This window comes from Penicilliopsis zonata, assembly GCF_001890105.1.
Source record: "Penicilliopsis zonata CBS 506.65 unplaced genomic scaffold ASPZOscaffold_2, whole genome shotgun sequence".
Classification (NCBI taxonomy): Eukaryota; Fungi; Ascomycota; class Eurotiomycetes; order Eurotiales; family Aspergillaceae; genus Penicilliopsis; species Penicilliopsis zonata.
Window position 1 is genome coordinate 1431992 of NW_019208912.1, and position 23501 is coordinate 1455492.

General features: G+C 51.1%; 12 protein-coding genes across 12 annotated transcripts; 3 read left to right on the forward strand and 9 right to left on the reverse strand.

Annotated features, from left to right (window-relative positions):
- Positions 1-33: 33 nt before the first annotated feature.
- Positions 34-548, reverse strand: ASPZODRAFT_13178 (hypothetical protein; the record flags this gene model as incomplete). The annotated part of the gene is made up of 3 exons (XM_022722835.1): positions 34-331; positions 388-457; positions 506-548. The coding sequence occupies 3 exons, from the start codon at positions 546-548 to the stop codon at positions 34-36; spliced, it is 411 nt and encodes a 136-aa protein (XP_022584590.1).
- A 359-nt stretch (positions 549-907) lies between these two features.
- ASPZODRAFT_89905 (hypothetical protein) lies at positions 908-2355 on the forward strand. The gene is made up of 4 exons (XM_022730373.1): positions 908-1233; positions 1391-1476; positions 1530-1825; positions 1895-2355. Exons 1-4 carry the CDS (start codon positions 1223-1225, stop codon positions 2072-2074), a joined length of 573 nt encoding a protein of 190 aa, XP_022584591.1. The 5' UTR covers positions 908-1222; the 3' UTR covers positions 2075-2355.
- Positions 2356-2647: 292 nt separating this feature from the next.
- On the reverse strand, positions 2648-3175 carry ASPZODRAFT_58964 (hypothetical protein; the record flags this gene model as incomplete). The annotated part of the gene is made up of 2 exons (XM_022728812.1): positions 2648-2886; positions 2962-3175. The coding sequence occupies 2 exons, from the start codon at positions 3173-3175 to the stop codon at positions 2648-2650; spliced, it is 453 nt and encodes a 150-aa protein (XP_022584592.1).
- Positions 3176-4941: 1766 nt separating this feature from the next.
- Positions 4942-5969, reverse strand: ASPZODRAFT_89908 (hypothetical protein; the record flags this gene model as incomplete). Its single annotated transcript, XM_022730374.1, has 2 exons — positions 4942-5562; positions 5715-5969. The coding sequence occupies 2 exons, from the start codon at positions 5967-5969 to the stop codon at positions 4942-4944; spliced, it is 876 nt and encodes a 291-aa protein (XP_022584593.1).
- Positions 5970-6844: 875 nt separating this feature from the next.
- On the reverse strand, positions 6845-8606 carry ASPZODRAFT_128696 (hypothetical protein). The gene is made up of 4 exons (XM_022722093.1): positions 8470-8606; positions 8339-8419; positions 7187-8276; positions 6845-7127 (listed from the first exon to the last, which is right to left on the reverse strand). Exons 1-4 carry the CDS (start codon positions 8545-8547, stop codon positions 7018-7020), a joined length of 1359 nt encoding a protein of 452 aa, XP_022584594.1. The 5' UTR covers positions 8548-8606; the 3' UTR covers positions 6845-7017.
- A 143-nt stretch (positions 8607-8749) lies between these two features.
- ASPZODRAFT_89909 (hypothetical protein) lies at positions 8750-11356 on the reverse strand. The gene is made up of 5 exons (XM_022730375.1): positions 11237-11356; positions 10030-11186; positions 9636-9973; positions 9152-9587; positions 8750-9077 (listed from the first exon to the last, which is right to left on the reverse strand). Exons 2-5 carry the CDS (start codon positions 11144-11146, stop codon positions 9010-9012), a joined length of 1959 nt encoding a protein of 652 aa, XP_022584595.1. The 5' UTR covers positions 11147-11186; positions 11237-11356; the 3' UTR covers positions 8750-9009.
- A 341-nt stretch (positions 11357-11697) lies between these two features.
- ASPZODRAFT_13184 (hypothetical protein) lies at positions 11698-13969 on the reverse strand (the record flags this gene model as incomplete). The annotated part of the gene is made up of 6 exons (XM_022722853.1): positions 11698-11893; positions 11950-12011; positions 12100-13571; positions 13659-13755; positions 13811-13836; positions 13906-13969. 6 exons carry the CDS (start codon positions 13967-13969, stop codon positions 11698-11700), a joined length of 1917 nt encoding a protein of 638 aa, XP_022584596.1.
- A 293-nt stretch (positions 13970-14262) lies between these two features.
- On the forward strand, positions 14263-15103 carry ASPZODRAFT_164101 (hypothetical protein; the record flags this gene model as incomplete). Its single annotated transcript, XM_022726659.1, has 5 exons — positions 14263-14423; positions 14481-14712; positions 14800-14870; positions 14921-15003; positions 15065-15103. The coding sequence occupies exons 1-5, from the start codon at positions 14324-14326 to the stop codon at positions 15101-15103; spliced, it is 525 nt and encodes a 174-aa protein (XP_022584597.1). The 5' UTR covers positions 14263-14323.
- Positions 15104-15524: 421 nt separating this feature from the next.
- ASPZODRAFT_128698 (hypothetical protein) lies at positions 15525-17644 on the forward strand. Its single transcript, XM_022722094.1, has one exon. The coding sequence runs from the start codon at positions 15567-15569 to the stop codon at positions 17157-17159; it is 1593 nt and encodes a 530-aa protein (XP_022584598.1). The 5' UTR covers positions 15525-15566; the 3' UTR covers positions 17160-17644.
- ASPZODRAFT_1104119 (hypothetical protein) lies at positions 17110-18022 on the reverse strand. Its single transcript, XM_022720994.1, has 2 exons — positions 17861-18022; positions 17110-17808 (listed from the first exon to the last, which is right to left on the reverse strand). The coding sequence occupies exons 1-2, from the start codon at positions 18002-18004 to the stop codon at positions 17254-17256; spliced, it is 699 nt and encodes a 232-aa protein (XP_022584599.1). The 5' UTR covers positions 18005-18022; the 3' UTR covers positions 17110-17253.
- A 104-nt stretch (positions 18023-18126) lies between these two features.
- Positions 18127-19887, reverse strand: ASPZODRAFT_157068 (hypothetical protein; the record flags this gene model as incomplete). Its single annotated transcript, XM_022726295.1, has 1 exon — positions 18127-19887. One exon carries the CDS (start codon positions 19885-19887, stop codon positions 18166-18168), a length of 1722 nt encoding a protein of 573 aa, XP_022584600.1. The 3' UTR covers positions 18127-18165.
- Positions 19888-20689: 802 nt separating this feature from the next.
- Positions 20690-23116, reverse strand: ASPZODRAFT_1104154 (hypothetical protein). Its single transcript, XM_022720995.1, has 10 exons — positions 22845-23116; positions 22386-22793; positions 22256-22320; positions 21985-22201; positions 21869-21915; positions 21673-21810; positions 21402-21604; positions 21205-21352; positions 21021-21128; positions 20690-20954 (listed from the first exon to the last, which is right to left on the reverse strand). The coding sequence occupies exons 1-10, from the start codon at positions 23020-23022 to the stop codon at positions 20835-20837; spliced, it is 1632 nt and encodes a 543-aa protein (XP_022584601.1). The 5' UTR covers positions 23023-23116; the 3' UTR covers positions 20690-20834.
- Between the last annotated feature and the right edge of the window lie 385 nt (positions 23117-23501).

The window sequence follows — 23501 nt, forward strand, 5'->3', positions numbered from 1 at the left end:
AGAGTATAAGAAAGAGTAGAAGAAACAGTATACTCATTTTGCCAAAGCCTTTTCAATTTCCGATTTGAGTAGACCGAGGTTCGCCCCGCGAATGCTCGTCTGCACCTCGCCATCCCTGTAAACCACAAAGGTCGGCATGGCCGTGACGTTGCACCGTTTCGCGAGACCCTGGAACTTATCGACGTCGACCTGGATGAAGCGGACGCGCCCGTCGTATTCCTCGCTTAGGGCGCCGATGCGCGGCGCCACGGCTTTACAGGGGCCACACCATGTTGCGTAGAAGTCGACCACTGTCGTTCCCTTGCCGGTTATTTCGTCAAAGGAGGAATCACTATCATTTGTAAGAAATGTTTATATGTATGGAATGTGTTTATGTATGGTTTGTACCTCTCGATGTTGGTGACTTTGCCGTGTGGTTCAAGGGGGGGGGAGTTGCGGGAGCGAAAGGCGGAGAACACTGGAAATAGTGAGTTATGAATAATATGCTTTAGCTAAGAAAGAATACCTAGGTATAGCACTATGAGGAGGATAGGCCAGGGGATATCCATGGTGTATTATGAGTGTGGGTGTGTAGGTGTGTAGGTGTGTAGGTGCGTAGGTGCGTAGGTGTGGTGGTGAGGTTAAGTGGGAGCTGTTAGTCAGATGCGGTGGAGAACGGAGTCTAAACACTTGAGTAAATACTAGTACTTATTACTTACTATACTATTACTTATTTATATTACCTATTTATATTATTACTTATTATTACTTATCTATATTATTACTTATGTTTATGTTTATTTCTAGAGAAGTATGCTAGTACTCCATACTACACTAGTCAGACCCTGAACTACTAGTAGTATACGAAGTCTTGATAAACAGTAGTGCAGAGTAGTACTCGTACTCGTACCATGTCGTACTACATGCTCTCTACTTGTTGGGTTTGCTGCAAGATACCCACTGCACCGCCACAATAACATCCAAACTTCCCTGGATGAACGTCTTGTCTTCTCCACGGTCTGGACCTCGCAGTGACGAAAAGCCAGGCTGACGTAATGCAGGGGCTTGGCGGCTGCCCCGCCTCCCTCCGCCTCAACCCTCCACGGTCCCTTTTGTGTTGTCTCACTTTCTTGACGAATATCTAGCTCTAGCTCTCTCTCCTGCCTGATCTGTCGCTCTACTCGAACCTTTTCATCGCTGTTATATGCCTCTGTGATCGATCGAGATTGGTTGGCGCGACGCCATGGGCAAATCGTAAGTGTTATCTTTGAAGAGAAGGGAGAAGAGAGAGGAGGAAAGAGATGGAGAGAAAAGAGAAAAGAGAGGGGAGGAAAGAGAGGGAGAGAGAAGAGAAAAGAAGAGAAGAAGAGAAGAGATGAGATGCATATGTACCTCGTTAATTTCCTTGCAGACAGTCAAAGCTCTCCCCCGCCCAGCTCGACGAGCTGCAACGGGCAACCCATTTCGACAAGAAGGAGCTGCAACAATGGTACAAGGGTATGTATCATACTGAGATTGAAAATTTAATAGAAAGAATCTAAAGATTGCAGGCTTCCTTAAAGACTGCCCTTCCGGCACCTTGACCAAGGAGGAGTTCCAGAAGATCTACCGACAGTTCTTCCCCTTTGGCGATCCGTCGTCGTTCGCCAATTACGTCTTTCGCGTCTTCGATTCGGATAACAGCGGGATGATCGATTTCAAGGAGTTTATCTGTGCGCTCTCCGTCACCTCCCGCGGCAAGATGGAGGATAAGCTGGACTGGGCCTTCCAACTGTACGATATCGACGGCGACGGGAAGATTACCTATGACGAGATGCTGGCCATTGTCGAGGCGATTTACAAAATGGTACAACCTTCTGGACCTTATTTTGGACCTTATTTTCTGTGGAATTTCTCTCTGTTCTAACGTGCATAGGTCGGCTCGATGGTCAAACTCCCCGAGGACGAAGACACGCCCGAGAAACGGGTGAAGAAGATCTTCCGCATGATGGACAAAGACGAGAACGGCAGCCTCGACATGGAGGAGTTCAAGGAGGGCAGCAAACGCGACGAGACCATCGTCAGCGCCCTCTCTCTCTACGACGGGCTCGTTTGAGCTCCTGCATATATTTTTTTACACCTGCTTGCATCCTGTATTGCATCTACCTTGTTTCTTTCAGCTGTTTACTGTCCTCCTCCTCCTCTCTTGTCCACTCCTATACACCCTCCACTTGCCACTCTTATCATTTTGCTGATTCCCCTTTTCGTTCCACTTGGGCGGCCTCTTGTCCTGCCAGCGACCCTTTTCATTGAAAATATCTCTTCCTGTAGATAGTATTAGATGAGTTACGAGTATACTTGCTTCGATTACATACCAATATAAATATGTACTTTGCTACTCTTTTGGGTCCTCATAGTGATAGTAGCTTTCGTTCGACTCGGTATCGGCCGTACCTAGCAATCGATTACTCAGGCTGTAACCAAAGCACTACGTGGGTAGTGAGTGATTTGTAGATACGTACCTCCCACGTCTCGCTGGGAAATAGGCGAGGCGAGAGAAAGGGCAGCCAGGAGGAGTACAATGATGATTTTCATGTTGATACCTTGATAACTGAAAGAAGTGAAAGAATATACATGAACTTAGGTCTAGGTTATATAGATTTACTAGACGAACCGTTTTATTGCTGGGCTATGGGTTCCCCTCATACACACTCGAGCCAGGCAAGATGGGAATGCTCCTCTCCCCGGGAGGAAATATGACCTGCCGGTCTCTCGTCCAGGCCAAGATGCTCTCTGTATCCTTGCATTTATGCCATGTGTTCCCGTTCGGGACCGGGGTTGGGTTCCTCTTGACCCAATGGTGGAGTTGGATGCCCGTGTCGGCGTTGCAGAGGAGGACTTGCCGGAGGAGATCGACGCAGTGATCAACTAGGATTAGCAGGATTTTTATGGACTCTACCTGTACAGCTAGTCAAATCAACTAGTCAAAATCTTGGTTCTTACCTAAATGTTTGTAGACTAGATGCCTGTCTTGCTGTAGATCTCGAGTTCGGTTGCGGTAATACTCCGCGTAGATCGCCTTGCGCAACATATTCACGCAGTGTAGTTGGTGACTCACCTCCGCCCAGGCAAGATATCCCCCGCCTAGCGAAGGGGGAAGTCGGACAACCTCGGAGGTTTCGCCGGATTGCTCGACGGCCGAGAGGGGGACATTCATAGGACCAGCTTCTTCCTTAGCAACAAGAAACCAAGGAACACGCCAAAAAAAAAAACCAAAAAAGAAACGTGAGTTGGGAAAGCACCTACCAATCAGAGCATCCCAATTCCTGTCGATCTCGGCATCAGGCCCCTCGTCAAGGGAAACAGGGGAGTAGGGCGATTCCCTGCCGAAGCTGACGTTGAACTGCACCAGGCGGTACTGCGGGTTGATGTGTGGCAGGGCCGGGGTGTAGAAGTTGTGCAGGCGGAAACAGCGGCGATCGACATCAAGGTGCTGTTGGACACCCGTGAGGAACAGACCCAGCGAGAGGAGGAAGAAGAGTGCGTTGGCTGAGAGGATTAGTCGTCGTTGGATGAGAGGTGGGGGGTTGTCGAGTGGCTCGTCTGTTAGGGGGTGGTATGCGTGCATCTAGACAGATTGGAGACCGTGGAACTAGAATCAGGAATACTAGTGAGAGAGAGAGAAAAAGACACTCCCACTAACTAAATAGTACTTAGTCCTGGTCATTGTTCAATGCTCGTATATCTGCTCAGTCATATTCGGAATTGAACTCCAACAATAATATGCAAGGCGTCAGGGACGCAGCTGCAGAATGTGTGACGAACGATCAGCCTTTTCTTGGCCGATCGTTTGCCTTATTCTGTACTACTTGGGGTATACTCCAGTACCTGCGTATAGTATCATGGTTTCTCCTAGAAGATAATTCCCTCAGAATCAAGGCAGATGCCCCCTAGGACTTTATATAGTAGTTATAAAGAAAACCAGACATGCCTTCCTAATTGGGACTAGTCCGAAGAAGGTCATCTTCACTTTCTCCTTGATTATTTCTTCTTCTCTTCTTCCTCTATTCCACTCTGCTTCAACGACAACGTGGCAAACGACAATATTTCCTGCGAGCGTCTCTGAGAGACTAGAAAGGTCCATCTCAGAGCACCAGTCCACGAGGAATCCTCGATCGGATGCTAGAGTGGAAGTTGCACTGGAACGACCTGAGGATACTACCAGAAACACAGTGACTGGCGGAAGAGCGAGGCGAGTGAAGAGAGTGATAAGAGTCATTTGAGAATGGTTCTTTTGGCTTCACTCGTAAATTTGACCACTACATTCACTGAATAGGCAACCTTTCCAGCGTTCCAGCTCTTCTGATGTCCGAGATTCTGGATGCTAGAGCAGTAAGTCTGACTTGAATTGTTTTATATGTCGATCCTATCATGAGTACAAGAGAAATATACTCTAACCACCACTTCTTTCTCGGTACCTAGGCTGAATGGCATTCGGAGAATCCCTGCCATATTATCGTCTACCTTCTCCAATAATCAAGAGTGTGTTAAGCGAATGAAGCCACCGTTGGCGACGGTTGGTTTGACTGATAACTAAAAATGTATTTTTCTATGCTTCCTTGATGTGAACAAAGCAAAAGCAGGGGCAGCTTCTGAGGTCCTCTATGCATGGCTCTAAGCGACCATATTGTTCCATTCAGCTTTGGCAAGTGATAAGTCAATGGTATTACCATCTCTGCCATTTCCCATGAAGGATTAGAGGCTGGTAGCTCCAAAGTTCTAGTGAGACAGGGCGCCGCCATTGACTATCTAGATAAGGGGATATGAGTAAGTGCTTAAGATGGAGTTACTGAAGCCCATTTATCTAGACTTTGTCAATCTCTCCTAGAGTTGAAAGTTTGTTTACATTCCAAAATAAAGAGAACTGTTCTTATTCTATGAACAGGGTATCTTTGTTTGAGATGTAGAGAGACTCTGATTCTGCTATGCCTTGCGCTCGCCTTTGCCAGTAAGCTTTTGTTTCAAGGTCCGATATCTCCCCATTGCCTTCTTCAGAACCAGGGCAGCCAGCTCACCCGAGCCTTCCATGCGCTCGCCAATTCTTCGCTGAATGTTTAGATACTCTTCTCGGCTCTCATCGTGCTCGCCCAAGCAAATGGCTACCCCCGCGTACTTGAGCAAGATGGCGTTTAGAATCAGACGGCACATGCGTCCGTTCCCATCCTGAAAAGGGTGGATCATGACAAAATCGTTGCAGTACTTTGCTGCCATGGCGAAAGGATCAAGAGTCTGGGTTGTCTCGGCTTTGAGAACATCATCGTTGTAGTCATGAATTAACTCCTGCATTTTTTTGTGGATGAACTTGGGCGCAACGAAATTGGTGGAGCCGGCATGAACGGGGATGGATCTGTATTTGCCTGAATACTCTCGCCAGGAAGCCCCCCCCGGGGTATCAATCTTCTCTGTTAGGATGCGGTGTGTGGTCAGAATGATATCCTCCGAAAGAGGTTTATCTCTGGCCACCATCTCAGTGACAATGTGTTGGAGCGCGAGAGCATGCTGGACCACTTCCCGTCGACTGCGGACAATATGAGAAACGTGAAGCTTCGACCGGATAGCACCAACAAGCCTCTTTTCGTACTCGGTGGATCTGTTTCCATTGTACATATGTCAGTAAGTCGCCAGTTCGCCAGTTCGTGTAAAATTGGGAGAATATAACACTGCACTAACCGTTCAGGAATCTCATTAGCGTCAACAACCTCCCCTCGAAAGACCCTTTCACAAATCTTGATAGTTTCGTCCAAGTTGAGCCCAGCTCTTTCGATGTAATTACTACCGAAGATGACGTTCCCAAGATGCCGGGTCAGAGTCTCAGTCACGATGCGTACGCCATCCTCTCCCTTCTCGTCCAGCTTCTTTTGTATCGTGTCGAAGAACCCCGCTGTCTTCTTGAATAGCTCTTCTGGCGTTTCGTCTCCTATCTGTAGATAGGCACGTGTTTTTGAGTCCATCTGTATGGTGAATGAAAGTGGTGCGCTCTCAGCCGATGTCCCTTTGGAGATCGATCGGGTCCAGTTCGGCCAGCCGTTGCGCTTAAAGGTGGTTGAAATCACAGATTCCATGGTATGGGGACGGTCCAGCGTGTGAGGGAGTTCTAGACCTTCAAATAGACCTTGAAGTGGTTTCCGACGGGGCGAGGAGGACTTTGAAGGGGAAACTCTCGGTGTAAGGGAGGGTAGACCGGCCATCTTGTCTTCCAGCGTCCAATAGACAGAAGTGTGGGTGTCACAGTGAGGTCAGGCAAGGCACTTTTGTGTCAAAGCATTATTTGAGTTGGACTTTGGGGTCTTTTTGGAGATTTTATACAAGTTCAACTTGGAAGTATTGCTGTCTGCGATGTAACTCTGCTATAGAAAAGCCACTATCAACCATTTCAAAGCAGTTTCAGACTCGACAGACTCGAGAAAGGAAAGAGCTGGGCTCATAAGATAGCTGGATGCAGCCTGGATGCTCGAGTATAGCCTTTGGTTTGGGGTCTGCTGCCTGGCATTCACTTACTCCCTACTATAAGCAATTCCATTAACACCTTCTTCTACACCTCTCTAATTCTATATATGTCACTATGAAGCCATCACTTAGGCCTTTAGTGAAGATATTTGCCATGACTCTTCCTAGGTAGATCTAAGGGTGACTATAAGAAATTATGAACAGGGTCTAATTCTGGGTTTTCCCCATCTTTTTCTTCATAGTATTCTTCTTGTTCTTTGAATATAATTAAACTCATAGTTGGATACCTTGGCACCTAGCTAGGTATTTATATAATAGCATCACTATCAAGTGATTAGTTTATGTTAAGCTTAAAATAAACAGTTAGCCTAAGGCACACCTCCGGTTCCGGCCCTGCCCAGTCTCTATAGTTGTTGAAGTTATATTATTATTATCCTCTAAGTAACCCTCACTATATTATTGCCCTATGAGTAAGACCTAGTCAACTTAACCAGGTAGACAGCAATTTCAACTTTCTTCTTCATAAACTATTAGAAGAGGAACGTCAGCAGGTCAGAGTAAACTGCCTGTATTCCTGGAAATGGCGAATTCATAAGCGAGCTCGACGTCCAGCCGTCGGAAAGCCGGGGCTTCATCGATACAGGTGCCCACATGAGCCAGCACTAGAGAAGTCAATGTCTGTACTGGAATTGAAGTAGAAAAGAGAAAAAAGAGAACCCACTCTGGATAAAAGTCTGGACATAAAAAACCGGCTGTTGCAAGCTCAACGGGAGAAGTCCAATGCCCACATGTGGCGGGAAGGAGACGCCCGCAGTCTCAGGAAGGGGCACGGTATACGTACGCTCGTCGACGTACATGTCCTTTGCGCGCAGGAACTTGTCGACAGCATAGACGTCGAGCATGGAGTCGGCGTGGTCGGGCTGGACGAGCAGCTCGCGGGTCTGCATGAACTGTCGCAGGCGGATCTCAGCGTCTGCCTTCTCCGGTAGGTTCTGCGCGTAGTACCGTTCGACCTGGGCCTCGATCACCAGGCAGGGTTCCAGACCCAAGACATCCTTGAAGAGCGTGGTCACTCGCTGGCGCTCCTGCTCTGTGAACCCGGGGGGAACCAGCCGGGCGACGGCGTCCATGCGGAGAACGGGCTCGGTCAGCAGTTCGTAGCCGTACTTGGTGCACATGTAGAGGAGGCGGCGGGCAAAGGGGAAGTACGACAGCTGCGACCAGTAGTCCTTCTTGTCTTCCAGGTAGACGGGCAGTATCGAGAGACCGCAGAATGTTTGCTTGGCCATGACCAGATCGATCCACGAGTCTGAGAATTGGAACACCGGCCGCGGTTTTCGGCTCAGATTCATCGCGTACATCGAGGGGAGGATGTTCAACGGCAGTCCCTCGGCAGGAAGCCTCATGATTTCCGTACTTCCCGGGCTCACCTCGTTGGGGGATGATTCTTGTGAGTCGGATGAAACTATAGTCGGTTCTTCGTGCAGATTGTGCAGATCGTGCGCCTCTTGCACCTCTTCATGCACCTCCTGCACCTCTTCATCCACTTCGTCTGTCCTCTCCGAGTCTTGACTACCGGAGCTGGCAAGCGACACACACAGACGCGTGATATGTTTCAGCTCGCGAGCAGCGGCCGGATGGCTCTTGAGGACCCCGTCGGTGAGGAGAAGCTCGCTGAAGCTCAGAAACGACTTGCTGAGCTCTTCGATCCCGGACTCGAGCTTCGCCACGCGCTCTCGGAGCTGCGCCATGGTGTTTTCTTTGCGATCCCGATACGCCCGCTGTGCCAACCGGACCTGGACTCGACGTTTCTATCCTCAATCAGCGGATGAAACATCTAACAGATCACTTCATGATGAGTACTATTGCTTACCTCGGCGCCATCTTTGTCCACCGCCATACGGGGACGGCCTCGTTTCTTCGGCGGTACCTTTGCAGGTTTCTCACCTGGAGGCTATTCTAATCAGCTATTCACATTCTCTTTTGAGCATTTAGTATCCCGACCTTCATCGGCCACTCGGTCTGCGTATCCAGTGGAGGAGAATAGGCCGTCGGCCACCCTGCCGTCGAATCAGTCGACATGGAGTCCTCTTTTCTAATTTAATTTAATTTATTTCGAAATATATCTGATGACACGCAAGGGAGACGATCACTAATCATTCGGCGAGGAGGGGAGACTCTTGACTGTTTTGTAGTCATGGACGGAGATGATCACTAATCACGAATTACCAATTCTCCACTTCCGCCAGTTTTATTCGTGGATACAGTCGCTGTATAAACTAGAGGAGATTCGATGTATTAAAGAGACAATGTTGGAGAGAATAGAAGAATACTAGGTGATCATGGTCTATATACAATACAAGAGTCGCCTCGACTATGCAAAAGGATATCTGGAATCAATAGAACAAACGAACTCCAGTCTACAGCATCCAGGAGGCATGGCGATGCCTCAACTCACTAATACACGCGGTCGAGTTGCAGCTTTTTAATCAACGGAATAGTTTCCCACAGCGTTTGTCATGGGGAGGGCGAGAGTTAATCTCTCTAGTCAACCTTGATCGAGCCATAGATGCGGTGCACAAAGGCCCAACTGGAGAAGAAACCGATAGAACCTATTTTAGAAGAGTGAGTGAGTGAGTGTGGCACAGAGAGAGAGAGAGAGAAAGGAAGAGAGAGAGAGAGATACCGGTGAGGACGAAAACAAGGAATCCGATCAAGGCAGAGTATCCAACATAAAGGACGGCGCCAGTCAACCCGCCGAAGCTGACGCGGGTAGCCCAGAAGATGAGAGCGTTGATAAAGACATAGCCGCCAGTCATGCCCGCGCCGGCAAAGGCACGCCAGTGCCAGCGGTAGTTCTCGGCACAGAGCAGGAAATAGACCAACAGGATGGTCGTCGTGGCGGAGGTGATGATCATGAGGCCGTAGCAGACGAAGAGGAAGCCAAACATGTAGTAGATCTTGTTGGTCCACAGGGAGTTCATGATGAAGTACAGCTCGACAAAAATGGCGGCAAAGGGAAGGATGCCGGTGAGAAATAGCGAGGGGATCGGACGCAGAGTCCCGCTCATGGGAGGGATTTGGCGCGGAATCTGGTTCGTTTTGGTAGGTCCTTCAAGAGCCTGTGGATAGTTAGTAGAGTAGACAGAAATGGCAGAAAGAGAGAATACCCGTTGCTTGAAGCCTAACCAGCTACCCGCCACGCTCAAGGGGACACTGATGACAAACCAGATGGCAACCAGGGCAAGCATGGTCGTAAAAGGCACGGCACCGCTGGAGCCCTGAGCCCAGACAAACAGGTTCAGCAGGAAGAAGACGGCGAAGATGAAACCCGGGATCAGGAGCGGGGTCAAGAGGATGTTGCGTTTCCAGGCTTCTCCGCCAAAGGACTTGTAGGCGCGAGAGGAGACATAACCGCCGATGAAGCCGAACAAGGTATAAATCAACAGAATAGCGGTGGCCAGGAACCCGCGGTTGGCGGGAGAGAGGAGACCAAGGAGAGCGAAGGCTGTACATTAACAAAACGAAAAGAAAAAAAAAAAAAGAAAGAAAGGAGGTACCTACCAACAGTCACACCAGTCATCATGAACAGCTGGGCGCCATTGCCCAGGAGAACACTGAGCAGGAGAGGGGATTGAGGGCAGCGGAAGACGTCGCCGTGGACTAATTTCCAGCCCGAGTCCTCCTGGATGCCGTCTTCGATTGCGGCAGACGTTCCATCGAGATCGTCCAGGGTCATGACGTCCAACCGGTTGTAGCGGGCGATGTCCTTCTTCAGCGCGCGCAAAAGGATCATGCTGACCATGCCGACCAAAAACACGACAAAGACCGCCGAGTTGATGAGAGAGAACCAGTGAATCTTGGGGTCGTAGACGTGCAAGTACTTGTCCCAGCGGGTTGCCCAGGCGGTGGGCGACTCGCGCCAGTAAACACTATAAGTCCAGGAGACGACGGTTTCGCCATCCTCGGCCAGAACCATGGGGGTGGTGTCGCCGTCGTCGCCGCACTCGGCCGAGCCATCGGACAGAGCGGTCGAACGCAGGCGAGATTCGGGCTGGACGAGCACGCCGACGACCCGGTACTTGTCCTTGGAGCCGAGGCCAACGTGGTGGTAGTCGATCAGGATATTGAAGTGGTTGTGCAGGACGGGCTGGCCGCTCTCGTGGATCGACCCCAGGGCAAAGCCAGGGCTGTAGAACTGCGTGTTGGTGATGGAGTCCAGGTTGAGTTGCGCCGCGGGCAGGCCATCCACCAGCCAGTTGATGTTGTAGCCCTGGACGATCCGCCGGTTGGTGAACATGGCGCTTCGTGAGTCGAAGGTGACCGGTTCGCAGACGGCCTTGCAGGTCTCGTTCTTGGCCATGTGCAGTTCAAAGGGGGAGGTGCGGATCCGGTCGCCGAACAGAATGCTGCCCAACGATTCCCGGACATCTTGAGGTCCGTCTTTCGGCCGGCACAGATGGAATGCCGGATGGTAGTAATCGTAGGATAGCACCGAGTGAAGCTGGTCGTCCTGTCGTGCTAACCCCGGGGTGAGACGGTTGACGTACAGCGGCACAACCTGGCCTTCATCGTACGACGTCGGGACGACACCAGGCAGATAGAAGGCAGCGGATAACGAGGGAAGAGTGAGCAGGAGGGAGGCAAACACGGAGGAGGAGGACAGGTCGGAGAACCGCATCGTGGGCGTTCTTGAAACCAACGGCGTTAGTTGGCTTTTACTTTCGGGGTTAGTTTGAGGATAGCAGAAGCTGGTCGGAGCGGAACATACACGATCTAGAAGCTGCCACGAACAATGCCAGGCTGATTCGACCGGCTCATAGATTCAGCTGAGACGCTCGAGCGCGAGATAGATATCTCTGGAACAGATGCAGTCGATCTGAGGGGATTGACAATCACAATGGGACACGGCGAAGCTGCCTGGTTTCGGGCGACGTGGTCTTGGCACAACAGGCACGTGATATCCGATCCGCGGCCACGAGATCGGATCCACTTATTAATGACTAATTGGAGCTCATACGTCAGCTCACGTGAGACTGTTTATGCCTTTATGCCTGAATGTCTGGGTGCCTGAGAGTGTAGATGCCTGAGGCTGCTATATCTTCCTACAATAATCATCTATAGTATAGACTGTAGTGAGATACTACGAAGAGTAAATATTCCAATTATAGCATAATATATAATACAATGTTATCCTAATATTTGAATAGCTATCGTATTCTTATTACAACATCACTCATCAGTGATACCCTGCATCTCCAGCAAGTTAGTCACCTCGAGATACATGTCCGGCGAGTCAAAAGACAGTAAGCTGTTGTGCAGCAAGGCCTGTTGGCTCTCCGGGGAGGGTGGGATATCCGGCAAACCCTGTTTGAGCTGCTGGATGCGTCGTTGCCACGGGTGGTCCTGACCTTCTACCGGAGTGTCGCTAATGATGTCAGCTAGGGAAAACTGGAAAAAAGAAGAGATAAAAGAATGACTGACGGTGATTCCTCCTGTTGAATTGGAATACCATATCGGCTAAGCATATTTCGCATCTCATGAAGCTAGAAATCAGCAGATTTCTAGAGTAGAGAGAGAGAGAGAGAGAGAGAGAGAGAGAGAGAGAGAGAGAGAGAGTATGTAGAGACCTACCAACCACTGTGCCTGACGAAAAAACCTCGCCATGCCATTGACGACAATCATCAGAGCATCGAATCCACGCTTGGCGTCAGTGAGAGCAGCAGGCCGGGCCTCAGACGGCAGCATATAGAGGGCCTGCAGCTGAACACGCATACTCTCAAACACACAACTGGGCAGACTGGCGTCTAGAAACGGTAAGCGGGTGAGATCGACATGGCGCGCCACCGTGGTAAGGGTATGGAGGATGCCACGAGAATGCCGCACACACGCCGTCTGGTGTTGCTCGACCCATCCCGCGGGCGCGGCGAGTAGGAGATCAGCGGACAGCGACTCTGGAAACCCGGGGAGCATCATTCGGTAGAGATCGGCCATGCACTGGTCAAACCAGACGTGCAGCATCATCAGCGGGACGAGCTGGTGTTGTGCCTGTCGGGCGTAGATTGTGTCTGGGCGTAGCTGGCACTGCGCAGGGAGAGATCCTCGCCAGGCGTGCAGGCGGGCTTCCCACTGCGCCCACTGGGATCCGGGCTCCCAGGGAGCAAGCTCGTCGACGGTCGTATTCTTAGCAGTGTGTCGTGTATACCGGAGGATACTGGACCGTAGAGTCATCAGTTGTACGTACTGGCCAAATATGCTGGTCACTAGGCCTGGGCCTGCCTCTCTAGAAGGCCCGTCGTTATTCTTCTCCTCCCTCTGCTTGTCTCTCAGCACCAGACACGGCGTCTGACACGTAATACCCAGCTGGAAGCTATGTTCTTCACAAGGCAAGGGCAGGTTCACCACCAGGTCCGGCTGGACAATCATCAGGTCCGACTGTCCTGTCGCCATCATTCGATCCAGAGTGTAACATGCCCAGAACAACCGTCGTCGCGTCTCCTGCTCGACAAACAATACCGCTGGATCTAGCTCGTTCAAATCCTCTGGAGAAGAAGAAGAGGAAGAGGAAGAGCTAGTATCACGGTGAAGACCCAACGCTAGAGCAGCACGAGTCGCCATCGCCGCCAGCATCCAGGCAGACCCGAACCGACCGCAGTGGATGTCATGTTTCGCCATCAACAGCAACGCCGCGACGGTCTGCACGTCCGTCTCACCGACGAGGATCAGCAGCGCCTTCGCCTCACGCGCCCATCCACACTCCCTCCCGACCGGCGGATCAGGCAGGAACCGCGCCGAGGTCGCACACAGGGCCAGCAGGAGGGCTCGTTTGGCGCGGCCGGCGTGGATGTCGCGCAGCAGCGAGGCGCGGTGGATAAAGGCGTTGGCTTGACATGGGTAGACGCGCGTGAAGAAGGCCTCCAGATGGTTGTTCAGCACGGAGTCGTCGATTCCATCTGTTGCCAGGAGGTTTTTGGGTGTTTTTGTAGCTGTTGTTGTGGCTGTTGTGGCTGTTGTTGTAGGCAAAGCCGGTTCAGGCACATCCTCACAGGACAAGGCCTGATCCCGGCACCGCTCACAGGGCCGGTCTCGCGAGCACCGGGACCGGGCTATACGACAGTTGTTGCATGCAGCGAGGCGTGGGCGGGATGCTATTCAAAAATAAATAAATGGGGGAAAAATTGAGAAAAACATACTTGTTACATGGGAAGGCAGATCTTGCTCTGGCCACCGACATTCAAGCATCACCCTTGAGCAATTGGAACACCGGCCAGGAGTTTCATCGCATTTGATCTACAAGATAAACGCTTGATCCAGGATGGTGATAATAATTTCGATAGACTCATACCTTGCGAGTTCGGCAGGTCAGACATCCTAGAAGCATTAATATAGTATCCTAGTATACTATATCATACTTATTATACTTGGTAGTATTCAGCATACCTGTTCGTGATCGCTTCGCCTTGGCCTCTTGCTTGGAAGCGCGTGGAGGACTCGAGTCAGACATTTATGTAGAAGAGGGTACAGATGAGTGCTATCTATACTGAATAGTTACTACTAGCATAAGAAGTACTCATACTCCGGATAAATATACCACGTTCTATTTATTTATTACCCTACCTGGTACCGTTAGGTAATATTGCACCTGATATTAGGTATAACTACTACTCCGTACGGTAAATACTCCGGATATGCGGGGTTACGGTTAATTCCCCAGTCTCGGCTGGATCGGCTCCAGCTCCGGTTCCGGCGGGGGCTGATAATCCCAGCCCAAATCTTCACTCAACTATATATAAACTTCTACTACAAGGACAGAAGTACATATTAAGATATCATACTTGTCTATATACACTATTCCACAATGAAAGCATCCGACTTTGAGCTCACCGACCCAGCGCTGACAGCGTACATCGCCGACTGCGAGAAACGGCTCCGGTTTCCTGAATTCAACGCGGAAATTGGTAGGTACCTCATTTTCTCTTCTTTACTCCTTTTTTTTTTTCTTTTCTAATTGTTAGCCTACCGACTGGGAGAGTTCCTTCGCGCCCGCTTCGTCCGCCTGCATGACCCTTCGCAGGCCCTGTACATCCAGATCCGCTCCTTTCCCGCCCGCCCGGGATGTCCCTTTGTGCTCTTCGCCGCTGTGGCGGGCAATCCCGACCGGTTGGGCGCCGGCATCGCCTACCAGATTGAGGGTAAGGCGCGGGTTGTCGAGCATCATGGCGGATCAACCTATGGTGCTAAAGCTTTGTACGTTTTCTTTTTTTCTTCTTTTTTTCTTCATTCTTTGTCAAAATATGACATGAGAGAAATAAAAGAATACTGACTGATTCTTAGTGCTGCCATGATGGGCTGGCCGACAGAGAAGATGGGTCTGTTCCAGCAGGAACATGTGGTGAATGGGGGTGGTAAGTTCTCTATCTATTATTCTGTTTATTATTCTTATATTGTCTTATAGGCTTCCCTATTCGCCTCACCAACTGTTCTACCCCCGTCGGAGCGCTGGTCGTCTCGGGGCTGCCGGACGTGCAAGACCATCAGGTAAAACCCTAAACCCTAAACCCTAACCCTAAAACCCTAAGTCTTCTATGCTAATTCCTAGTTTATTGTGGATTCGCTCGAGGAGTTTTTGAAGGAGTAGATAGACATTATATAGATAGACAATACCATAAATTTATGTTTTCATCATAATATCAATCTCATATCTACTATCTAATCAGCAAATCAGCGGAATGCCGATAAATGTCGGGATGAGCTCAACACATCCCGCTGTTCTTGGGGTTTCCGGCTGCAATCTATGCAACTGATTGGATCTTATACTTTACTAATGTATAAACTTGAATGTACTAGGGAATATTTATTGTAAGAGTATAACTGACGATAATCATAAATAACTACTGTCTTCTCTGGCTCGGCGGAGGTCCTCCGCTACTCGGACATCGGACATCGGACATCGGAGATCTCGCGTAACAGGCTTTACGCGAGCCACGTGATCTGCCGGGGTAGACTTCTGCTTACGGACTAGTTCCTGGCAGTATTTATACTACCTCCTTCTCTATCTCTACAGTACAGTCCCCTACACTGCTCTACACTGCTCTACCAAAATGACCGTGCGTATCGCTACAGGCCTCGTCCAGGGTGTCCCCTCGGAGCACAACGCGCGAGTGACCGTCTACCGCGGGATCCCCTACGCAGCCTCGACAGCCGGCGAGAACCGATGGCGTGAACCGCAACCCCCCGCGCCGTGGGAAGGGGTGCGCGTGGCAGACAAGTTTGGACCGGTGTGTCCGCAGATTCCTGCCGGGTCGATGTCTTGGAGCGAGGATTGTCTATCGTTGAACGTGTGGACGCCTGGATCAGAAGAAGGAGGAGAGACGAAGACACAAAAATTACCCGTCTTGGTTTGGATCTACGGAGGCCGGTTCACCAGCGGTGCTGGGTCTGACGCCTCCTTTGAAGGTACCGGTCTGGCATCTAAAGGGATCGTCGTGGTCACGCTCAACTACCGTTTGGGAATCCTGGGGTGGCTGGCGACGCCCGAGCTGAGCGCAGAATCCGGCCACAACGCGTCAGGAAACTACGGGCTGCTCGACCAGCTGGCCGCGTTGCGCTGGGTAAGGGATAACATTGCGGCGTTTGGCGGGGATGCAGCCCAGGTGACGATCGCGGGCCAGTCGGCCGGCGGTGCATCGGTAGGCCTGCATGTGTTGAGCCCGCTGTCTCGCGGTCTCTTCCGCGGGGCGATCAATCAGTCTGGGTTCCGGGACCCGTGTGACCCTTTACTCAGTGGACTCTCGCCGGCGTACAGAAGTAAAGCAAAGGCAGAGGCGCAGGGTGAAGAGACAGTGCATGAAAAGGGAGCCGCCAACATCACCGAACTGCGCCAGATGGACCTCGCCCACCTGCTGGAGGGGAACAACAAGAACGACGACAGCCAGTGGGGTACGCCGCCGTTCTGGCGCCCCTGTATCGACGGGTACATGGTTCCCCTGACGTACGGCGAGTCGTTGGCCCAGGGTATCCAGGCCGACGTGCCCATCATGACGGGCCACAACTCCGACGAAGGCGGCACGTACCTGGACCCAGCCTTTTCGGCGACGGACTACGAGTCGTGCGCGCGGCAGAAATACGGCGTCCTAGCCGATCGGTTCCTACACTTGTATCCGCTTTCCGAGACGGTCACGCCGCGCGAGGCTTGGAACGAGGCAGCGCGCGATAACTCGCGTGTAACCGTCGCGCGGTGGGCGGAGAAGTTCCATGCCCACGCCAAGAGCCCCGTGTATGGATACTTCTTCAACCATGCGCCACCGGCGAAGACGGCAGCGACGGGCAGTAGCCAGAATACGCAGCCTACGCCGATGGTCCAGGCGAAAGTCGACCGCTCCGTGTACACGTACATGAAGAATGCACCGGGGGAGCCACGCGGGGCGTACCACAGCGCGGAGATTCCGTATGCGCTGAACAACCTCGACGCGCAGGATGGATACCCGTGGACGGAGACTGATAGGCAGGTGGCCGAGTCGATGTCGAGCTACTGGGCTGGCTTTATCAAGACGGGGAACCCGGGCGAGGACTTTATTCGTACAGACAAGACTATTATGACGCTGGGGGAGACGTGCGGGGAGACGCCTCTGGCGGCGAGTCTGGAGCGGGTTGTTTTTTGGAATGATCATTTGGCTTCGCAGAGAGAGTGGTAGACAGAGCGAAGCTCTGCAACTAGTCTGGTATCAATCAATGAGTTATGAGTATAGTCTGATATAGATATAAATGATACTGCAGTCTACAATATAATCATGCTGTCTCTCGAAGACCCTTCAGAAACGAAAACATCACCGGGTCAGCCATTTTCAAGGCGTGATAAAACTGTCTGAACCCGTCTCTCAAGTCTTCTTCGTTAAAAATGTCCATTCCATCAACGTACTCTACTAGATACGTCAACAGTGCCATCCAGTAGGACCGCCGGACGGTCTCGTAATCTCGACAGAGGAGAAAGATGAGAGCTTCACAGTATCTCACGGGGGACGGGATTCGGACGGGGCTCGGGCATAGAAAGCGACCTCGACCGCGACCCAGTGTAGCTGACGGTAGCCTCTCGTCCGACGCGCTGATGATGTTCGGATCTGTGTATTGCGAAGACTTGAGGTCTGGAAATTCCCAGAGTAGGTCCGACTCCCGGAACAGTGAGACCTCAAGCTCGTCGTCTATATGTAGATGCTTGTATGGCTTGCAATACGGTGAATTCGAATGCTGGCATTCCAAACCTTGCGAACAAGGAAGAAAACCGGCTTCGGAGAGAGTGGAGAATGATATGTCGATAGATTCATCGGGTACAATGAAAGACACTCCCTGTCCAGTCAGTAGTGAGTCAAGAAAAAGGAGGATATTCAAGACTACTAACGTCAACAACCGTGGGGACTCCGTAGATGGTCAATAGATAATTGCCCCAGAGAATGTTCGGGACGTTGGCAGCGTTGAGAAGCGAAGCAATGAGTATGACCAGGTCATTATCGAGCTGTTGGCCAGTGAAGCAAGAAGCAGCCATTGTGAGAGAGGAGATGTGGAAGAGCCAGGATATTTACGATAAGCTTAAGGTGATAACTATCATGTGATCTAAAAATACCTTTCATCTTTCTTACTACTTGTACCAAGTCCGGATGCTGAGAGCTGTGCAAATCAATTCTATTGAATATTTTGAATATTCTACTATTTGCAGAGCTTCGCTCCGCAAGACAGCCTGCAAAAACAGGAGGAGGTAATCTCCACGTCGGCAACTCGTAAAGCGACATCCAGCTGCGGCTTGATGATCTGCGCCTCGGCATGTCTCCCCAGTTTTGTCAGACACTCGTAGTACCCATGCAGGGCCCAGACGTTATTCGGATGCTGGTGCGCGCGGGAGATGGTCGGGTCGAGCCCCAGGTCGGCCGCGTACGCGGCAGCGGCCTGCTCGACGAGGCCCTGTTCGAGCGAGAGAGCAGCGTACGCATGGCGCGTGGGGACCATCCACCCCCACGGCTCGGTGTAGAGGAGGGCGTCGTCGTGCTCGATCGCGGTGCGGAGGTGGGCAAACGCGGCCGTGTAGTCTTCTCCCCGTCTATATTCGATCTCCCCGTCCAGCATGGCGGTGGCGACCTTGAAGATGTCCAGCATCTTGTTCGGGTAGTCCATGCGGGACGCCGGGACGCGCTGCACGGCGGCATGGTATTTGACTCGTTCCTCGTCTGCGTGCACGAGATCCCCCGTCGCGGCGTATGCAATACCCTTGCCGTAATGTGTGACCGCGGTTGTCACGCAGTATAGTTCCTGGTCTTCTGGCAAAGGGAGAGCTTTGATCTCCTCCCACCGTCCAAAGCGAATATACACGTGCACACGCACGCTCTTGAAGAACTCCAGCCAGTCGGCGAGCGGCGGCGAGGTCACTCGCAGCACGTCATCGGTCAGCGAGACCTCCATGCGGTCCACGGCGGAGACGGCAACGGCGTACCGGCCGGAGAGCATCGCCGCGTAGATGAGCGAGTGGTAGTCGTGCATGCGGTAAAAGCTGTACATGTTCTTGGCGCCCCGATGGGCCAGGTACTTGTCGTCTGCGATGGTCGCCGCCAAGTTACTATCCACGGAGCGGCGATAGTCCCCGATCAGAATGTCCAAATGGGTCGGCATATGGTGCAAATGGCCCGCGTCGGGGACCAGATTGCGCAGCCGGTCGGCGGCCGTCAGGGCCACGGCGGGCGTGGCCGACATCTCCCAGAAATGAATCGACAGATGGATCAAACCCGGGTGTTCGAGCCCGCCTTCCCGCGCCAGCGCCTCGTTGAACAGCTCCTGCACCTCGTACACGGGCGACGACTCGATGGGACGCCCGGTCTTCAGGTCGAACATCTTGCGCTGGTGCGTGAACATCCTCGCGTCGGCGTACAGCGCCACGACGTCGAGATCCTGCGCGCCAAACTCCTCGTACACGGCCTGCATGGCGTCTGCGTACGCTGCATCGATGGCCGGATAGTCGACCTCCTCCTCAACCGCCTTGCCAGCGCCCGCCCTGGCAGGGGGAAATCGCTTCTGCATGGCCAGAATCAAGGCTCGTTCGACGGGCGTGACGGACGTTGAGGGAAGGAGCAGCAGCAGGTCATGTGCCTGGCGGGCGGCGGCGTGGCACGTGCTCATGGTGTGCCTGAGGTCTGCGGCATCAAACAATCGCCACGGCTTGTTGTAGTTTGGCCCTGCGGCGTAGGCGAGGCCCCAGTGCGCCATGGGGCAGGTCTCGTCGTGCAGCACGGCCTGCTCGAAGCAGCGCCAGGCTTCGGCATGGTTGAAGGCGTAGCACCAGACGAGGCCGCGGTTGAACCAGACGTTGGCGGCCTCGTTGCCGCTGATGGAGCGGCGGTACGAGCCGAGATTGTAGTATTCGGCGGAGGGGGGGATTGACATCTTATAGAGGGAGATGGAGGGGTATAGGAGATGAAGGATACTACATAGATACTTGGACTAATTATATACTGCTAGAGGGGCAGCTTACTAAGTCAATCACCGCGGTGATTGATCTTCCAATCAGGAATATAGAAGTACTATAATGAGGGCTAGAATTAGATATAGTAGAATAGCCCAGAAGAGACGAATCCAGCCTGAGGCAGAGGGGAATCCTGGCCTCCTAGGAGTGAGCCACTACTGTAAGCAGTATTATGATAATATCAAGAGTAGCTAAAAAGGCCCTTAGAGCTAGCCTAGTGCTAAATTCTTAACATATCTCTTTATGAAGAGCTCTAATTTAGATTTATAACTTTTGAATATAAATCTTTCAAGGTTCAAAGTTAATAAATAGCTTATAATAAAACTAGTACTGATTGTAACGGCGACGGCGAGGTTGTCCAGTAGATGCCTCAGGCCAACCATGATGGATAGACAGAAGATCAGGTACACCTTATAACATCTTAAAGTTAGGGATGGAGGCCAGCACTTATAAGGGCTGTGTACTTCTATTTGATTCATGTTCCATAAATATTCTGCTATTTGCAGAGCGAAGCTCTGCAAGACAGCCTGCAAAACAGGACGAGGTATTCTCCACGTCGGCAACTGGTAGAGCCACATGGTCGAGTGCTGGTTGTTGTCATTCAGACAGCCCCAAGGCTTGTATTTCCCGCTTACCGACGAGCCCGTTCTGCTAAATTGGGGATTGAGCGCAAGGGTAAGTAAGCGTCCTGGCGCTGAGGATTGAAAACTGCCCTTGTATGATGATTCACTGGTAGTTAGTAGCCAATGACATGAAATGGAAGGACTTGGAGCTCCAATGAGGCATTCAAACACAGTCAATTTCAATTCTCTGACCACTATCTGTTATTTCAAGAGAACTCGGGGCTTCTGCTACACCAGGTCGCCGATCATGTCTTGTTGGTTCCGACAAGCGCCAGAAGAATTCTCCCTAGAAGCAGGATGGTTACAGTAGTCGAGACGCTGAGAATTCCAAAATGGAAACCATTTGCCTTGGTTCTGGTATTGTACTATCATTATATATCAGCATTCTAATGAACAGATGATCAATGAGAACAAAATGATGGATTTCTTACATTGTACGTCCAATCACTGCCGCCGCCGAAATGCGTAGAGAACCACAGAATCAGAGAGTTCCATGGATAGATGAACCAGTTCTTTCCAGTCTTTCCATCAATATACCACTAAAAGTCAAAGTCGGCTGTATTAGTAAATGCTTTAACCTCACTTATCAGGCAGGTAATCCACTAAATCCCTCACACTGTTACATAAACCGGTGAACACTGTGTTTTTCAAGGCACCTTGTATCTCAAAGTGAAACCTCTGTTCAGCTGCGAATTTGACTTCCACAGAAGAAGCCTTTCCCTCGAAAATTGGCTTCGTGACCCGTAAGATCAAATCAACGAAGCTAGGCAAGTTAGGCATGGGGTGTCTGAGACTGGGGTTCGAGCACATACTTCTCCGCTGCGTACAAAGTCGAAGTGTGCCCTTTTCCCGAATGAGGGCCCAAGATGTAGAAGAAATTAGGAAAGCCTGCCATTGCAACTGTTTTGAAAGCCTCAACAGTCCCGTAAGTCTTCCTGTGCATTTCACGAGTATATCCGTATCGGCCAACGAGCAAGCTATCAAACTGTGATAAAGAAAAGCCAGTTGCGAATACCTTCCATGTTCGAGTCTTGGTCAGTATTCACGTGTGTCTAGGGGGTAGATAGACACTTCAAGTCTTACAATAGTGTCAGCAGGATAACTGAGCCCAGAATTGGTAAGCACAGATCGAGGCTCAATAGCGATGATGGGGTCATCAGTAAGATGGATATTATCACGATTCAGACATTCGAGATAGTTATCATTATCGAAGACCCTTCTCTGTGATTGCTTGTCAACATCAAGCTCCCATATCTGAATAGGACAGACTTGTTTGTACCTTGCACCCGAGATCGTGAGCTGGCGTCAGCAGTCCCCAATATTTCACTCCAGAAGCTGTCAGACGATGCTAGATTACTACGCACGGGTGGGGGTTTGAAGTTGCAGGATTCCCACCTGGAGCGGTCATTCTCACATAGAGATCACTTAACTGAAGTGACTTGGCCCTCATCTCGGCTCCATACCTGGTCAGATTGAACTGCGCATGGCTGGTTTCCAAGTAGAGAAAAGTTGCAGCCCGTATCAGTCTGAGCAAACCCGGAACGAAGCGGAAAAGAAGTGTCCACAGGCTGCCAACAGCTCTATCTTGACTCTTCATATAGTGTTGCGGAGTCTGCATCCATTCAATGACCAAAACAGCACATGGTCCAAGCGCAGAGATGCTTACCCGGATGAATTGCGTGACAGACTTTGCATCTTTGATGATGGTTGGGATGAGCTGAGATGCCGATGCTGGATTCCACCGTCAGGCTCGGCTTCTTCACCGGGGGGGGGGGGGGCTCAGTAAGTCGACTTACAGCCGTTCCCTATCACAACCACATCTTTGTTCTTCAGAGCTAGATCGTCTTTCCACCGAGCCGTATGAACGATGTCTCCCTCGAAGCCGTCCATCCCCTGCAGCTTCGGAATATTCGGTATCGACACGCCCCCGACGGCGGAAATGAGCACAGAGCACTCGTGCTGAAAGGCTTGGCCCGAAGTCAAGTCCTTCATCTCGACCAACCACGTGCTGGACTCATCTTGCCAGTACGCCCTTTCCCAGCGAATATTGAAGCAAAAGTGTCTCGTCACATCAAACCTGTCAGCAACATCATTAAAGTACTGGAGAATTTCCTTTTGCTTGGGAAATAGCCTTGAAAAGGATGGATTTGGGGCAAACGACAAGCTGTAGAGGACAGCAGGTATATCCACGCCACATCCAGGGTCTGCGTTCATTGTCAGATGAGAGAAGAACGCTGTCCACGAAGAACACTCACATTTGTTTGCCCACCAAGTTCCTCCTGCGCCATCGGCTTGGTCGTAGATGACAAAATCATCGGATTTGGCAACTGCCTTCAGCTTACAGCCCATTGCCAGGCCAGAGAAACCCGCACCAATGATGATTGTCTTCACAAATGGGCGCTTGGGGCCCAGGAAGGGGGACGACGCCATCATACACGGAGAAAATAAACTTTGTCATTCAATAAGAAACGACTTCTCTCTGCAGTAGACGGCCCCAGGACTTGAGCGGATGAATTGAATATCTCAAGGGCTACTTGCGAGATCTAGGAGGGAACTTGCACGCTTCGTCATGAGTCATGCAAAACCAATATCTCTGAGGTGTGTGTGGTATGTTATGTCTGAATGTTACCCTCCAACTATGGCGGGCCAAAAAGAGGATCGTCACGCAGCGATCACCACCACAAGTCGGTAGATCCACCGTCAATGGGGCGGGTCGCCAGCATATTTCATCCCTTTCAATTAGGCATTGGCGGAAATGACGGATTCGCATGTCAGTCAGTATGTATCAAGGGCATCCAAGGTGGCACAGATACTCGGTTACCAAATCAATCAAAGTCAGGAACTATCAACACTTGCTCATTGGGAAGTTCTTGCTGAGGTAGCCTATTCCCTGAATCTCCCTAGCAAAAGCC